The sequence below is a fragment of the Pygoscelis adeliae genome, unplaced genomic scaffold (genome assembly GCF_000699105.1).
Source record: "Pygoscelis adeliae isolate BGI_AS28 unplaced genomic scaffold, ASM69910v1 Scaffold46, whole genome shotgun sequence".
Classification (NCBI taxonomy): Eukaryota; Metazoa; Chordata; class Aves; order Sphenisciformes; family Spheniscidae; genus Pygoscelis; species Pygoscelis adeliae.
The window spans coordinates 174,242-178,368 of record NW_008824931.1 but is presented as its reverse complement, the minus strand read 5'-3'; the positions used below and the strand labels follow the sequence as shown (position 1 = coordinate 178,368).

Here is a 4,127-nt window from a genome sequence, read left to right as displayed (position 1 = left end):
ACACAAGCAGATGGGATTACGTGTGTCAAAAAAAAAAATCGTATACTAAATATTACACTTGAAAGCAAACCATCAAGTCTTAGGGAAGACAGCTGGATCTCATAAATCTTTGCCTTCCACCAAATACTTAGCCTACATCCCTTGAAAGAGCACTTGCAGACCTACGTACATCTAACAACCTGCCATTTGCTTGCCAAGCCAGAGCGAAACCTGCACAGAGGTTAGCACGGCACATTTTTGACAGATGGACAGACCTCATTAGCCCTCGCTCAGGGATCTTGAAATTCTGGGCTCAGCCTTTGCAGCTCTGGTGCCAGCCCACAGCACTGGGAACCTTCCTTGCCAGGGCATCCCCATGGTTCTGGCCACACTGGGGGTCCTTCCCTGTCCCAGGCCGCTGAGCAAGATGCCTCCTTCACAGGGGGACGGATTCCCACTGGTCAAAAGCAGCCTAAGGGCTGCTTTACTGGAAATAAACTTTTGTCACAGTTTCAGATACCTCCCAGTTTGTTATTATCAGTTACTGTGCTTTCATCCCTGCTAGCCCTTGCTGAACCCACAATACAAGAGACTCAATTTGAAGGCAGGCTAGAGCTGAGGATCACTGACCTACTAAAACCATGGATTTCCACAAACACATTAGGTTTATGGTCTATTGAAATTTTCCTGCTGGCCCCTCTCTGCTACAAAAGCATTAATGATTTCTCCATTCCACAAGGTTTGAGGTTTAACAGCTTGCAAGCCTTTTCTACCCACAAGTGCCTGCTCTTTTTCCTCAGCTGGTTTAATCAATTAACATACCCAGGAGTTAATAGGGACAATTCTATCTTGCTTGTATTTAGCTAGAATCTTATATCAGACAAAAAGTCTGAGCCTGAGGACACCACATAGTGCCAGGTTTGCAGCCTTAGTGTTGCCCTTCTGCTACAGCTCCTCACCTCTCCTTTCAACCCAGTTTCCCGTTCTACTTTCAGTAGTTTCTGGCTTCCGCACTGCTTCCCCCAATTACCTTAACCTTCGGTATTTGGCTGTTTCCTTTTCCTCCTGCATCTTGCTTGGGCGCCAGTCGGTGGCAGGACCAGTACAGACATAAGGCCCTGGGACCTCTCTCTCTGCAGAACGGCCTGTAGTTTTCAGGAGCAGCCCCTGGAAGGTCAGGCTTGAAGCAGTGCAGGTGACTCACCTGAATTTGTCGGATACCAATTCCTTATGCCAAAGCCTAAGAAAACAGAGTTTTTTTGCAAATGGCCACACAGGGGCTTTTTGGTTGTTAACGTGGACAAAGCCGACATTTTCCCATCACAGTCTGGTTTCAGAAATAGTTAAATACTTTTACCTGAAACTTGCATATGCACATACAAGTCAGCTGAAAGCTAACAGCAGACAAAGAAGTGACAAATGAAATCACTAAAGCTTACTGAAATTAAGAAAGCCCCCGCCATACATCCACAAATAGAGGACAGTAACTGGATGTGCCTGCTTAAAAAGAACTGGCAGCAGCACACACTGCTAAAATCAGAAAAGAAACACATTGGAGATAAGGGGAATTACAAAGAGAAGTTCAGGTGAAACTACAGTAACAAAGCTACTCTGTCACATTGGGTTTTGAAGAAATACTTAATCTGTTTAAAAGGAAAAAAAAAAAGAGAGACAGTACTTGGGCTACCTTATAAAGTTTTCCACAATGGATGTAAGTTTTAGTGACTTTCGCTGCAAAATGAGTTAAGTTTTATCTAAGCACTGCACACTGTTCTTGTAAACCTATACAAGTATATTCCTTCTCTAAATCTCTGGAGGTTTGAAAAATATACTTTGTTCATATTAAGACAACACTCCATATAATTTTATTTGTAGAATACCAAGTTACAAACAGATATAAAAACAACAGAACATAAAAACTTCTTACGAAACCAAACTAATAAAACAGTGCATTTTGCTCAATAGTTTAATTTCAATACGATCGTCAATAAAAAGCTTACTCCATTAAACCTGAATATTTCAGCACTCATTATAGCTTCTATAGTGTATTAAAGAATTCTAAGTCACTTTAACAAACATTCTAATTAATATATCCAATAACACAAAGTTTCAGTTAGGGAGTATATAGCAGTTTCCATTGCATGAATGCATACAGACAATACTATATATAAGAAAGCCAAACCATTTAAAAAGCATGAACAGATTTGCACTGTGATTAAACTGAACACAAACAATTTAAAGTGATTTCTGAAATTACAGGTTGCGTTAACACAAAGGCACATTTTATTTTAAATGTAAATTCACATTTCTAGAAGGTAAAAGTTTTGTGCCCAGGCGACTTCAAGTCATTACGGCACAATTAGTCAAACAACTCTAACTGCATGTATCTGAACTTTCAATAGAAAGATCTGGTTTCTATTTCTTTAATCCAGTTTTAGTAAGGGAGAAATTAAATTAGAAACAGGAGGGCTCTCCCTCCCATATTTACAGACTGCAAACTATATTGCTTTCTCATCAGAAATTCTAGTTTTCCTGTCAAACTTTGTTAAGCTTCGTAACTATCAGCACCCTCACAGTTTGGTCAAAGGCACCACAAACACACAGTCCCTTTTTGTCAGGGCTCCAGTCTAGGCTAGAAATTGGCTGCGTTGACAGAGTCACGTTCTGCAAGAGGCTGACTGAACCTGCCACCCCCATCTCAGCTCCTTCAGAATCCTTCTTCGAGCGCTGAGCGGGGTACTCACTGGCAAGAAGTAAAGAAAAGTAAAACATGCACTTAGAAATTGCTGATAAAAACACATTAACCTGTTTATTTTAAAAACACCACAGAAAAGGGTTTCCTCTGTTCTCAAGATAAGGCAAATAAATGTCTTAAAAATAAGGAATAATCATATCCAGCTATATCCACACTGCATACTTAGTTAAATATTTCATGAAAGAAAAAATGAGGCAGGAAGTTTTGAATCCTGACACCTCTCTCCTACAGCCCTTCATTTTTTAACTGTTTGGCTTTTGCCACAGGCAAGAAAATCTCATCCCCGCTATCCCTCTGAAATTTAATGAACCTACTTCACTCCATTTAGGATGATTAAATTATTTTGCCATGTAATGTAAGGAGATGTAAATTTAAGAATCATTAGAAGTCCAGGCTTTCAATATTCTTCTCAGACATAACTGCTACTATATGAGAATTTTAAGAAATAATTCCATTTATCACCTTGTTAGCCGAGGATATAATTGGATCTTGATTATGTTAAGAGAAGTGACAAGGGCAAAATTCACCTGTGCTGTTGTCACATTCTTTTAGGAATTAATTCAGCATTCCAGATCAAGTACTGACACTGAAATCACCCTTTCTACTGCACTTGTAAGCAATAATTTTAACTAGATATTCTGAGGTTGGAAGCAGGACCCCACTCATTATTTTCAGGAAGATTCTTTCTTAAAACAATAAATGGTTGGTTTCTTATTCCCCCTGTTGCAGGCTGGAGAGTGATCACTTACTATTTCCAGAGATGAAGGCTGCCAGCTCCTCCACTTGTCATAAATATATCTCTGTTCTGTGGTAGGTGCCGAACCTGCCATATGGTAGATTTTTGCGCCTAATTAAAAAAAAAACAAAAAAACCAGCATCGTACAGAAGTCAGTTATGGATAAGCTTCACAAGAAAAGATGCAGAATCTTAAACGGCAGTCACTTGTATGAAGAAAACCTGGCCTTCTCATGGTGATATTGGAACATCCGTCCTGAGGTACCTTCCCTTCCTCCAGCCTTGTGACCTGCTGCCACAGGAGCGGCCAGTTCCCATGCAGGAGAAGCCAAGTCAGGCCTCCAGTGCACCCCGTTCTTCCGCAGGGATAAGGCAGCAGCCCTTCCAAGGCTACCACTCACTAAGTACTTCAGCTTCTTCGGGACTGGCCATGTGAGCAAGATTAAAGAGAGGTAAAGTAGCTGCATAAGCATGTCTCTAGGAACTGCTCTAGAACTACAGGATTCTCAGGCTCTTAGGAGACACAGTCACCGCAAGGTTACTTTCAATGTCTGACATCTCTTAAAATCATCACTGGAAGGGAATATACTACAAACACTGTGCAAACACAACAAACAATCTATAATTCAGATTTAAATCTCAGCCAGGGAACAGCAAG

The 4,127-nt window shown here is 40.6% G+C and overlaps 1 protein-coding gene across 1 annotated transcript in view; it reads right to left on the bottom strand.

The window, feature by feature from the left end:
- Positions 1 to 1,815: 1,815 nt before the first annotated feature.
- WDR92 (WD repeat domain 92) overlaps positions 1,816 to 4,127 on the bottom strand; it is a 7,413-nt gene continuing 5,101 nt past the window's right edge. Inside the window, exons 7-8 of the mRNA XM_009325024.1 lie at positions 3,484 to 3,581; positions 1,816 to 2,722 (exon numbers count right to left, since the gene is read on the bottom strand). Coding sequence (XP_009323299.1) covers positions 2,515 to 2,722; positions 3,484 to 3,581 — 306 coding nt within the window. The 3' untranslated portion in view covers positions 1,816 to 2,514. The remainder of the gene's footprint in view (positions 2,723 to 3,483; positions 3,582 to 4,127) is intronic.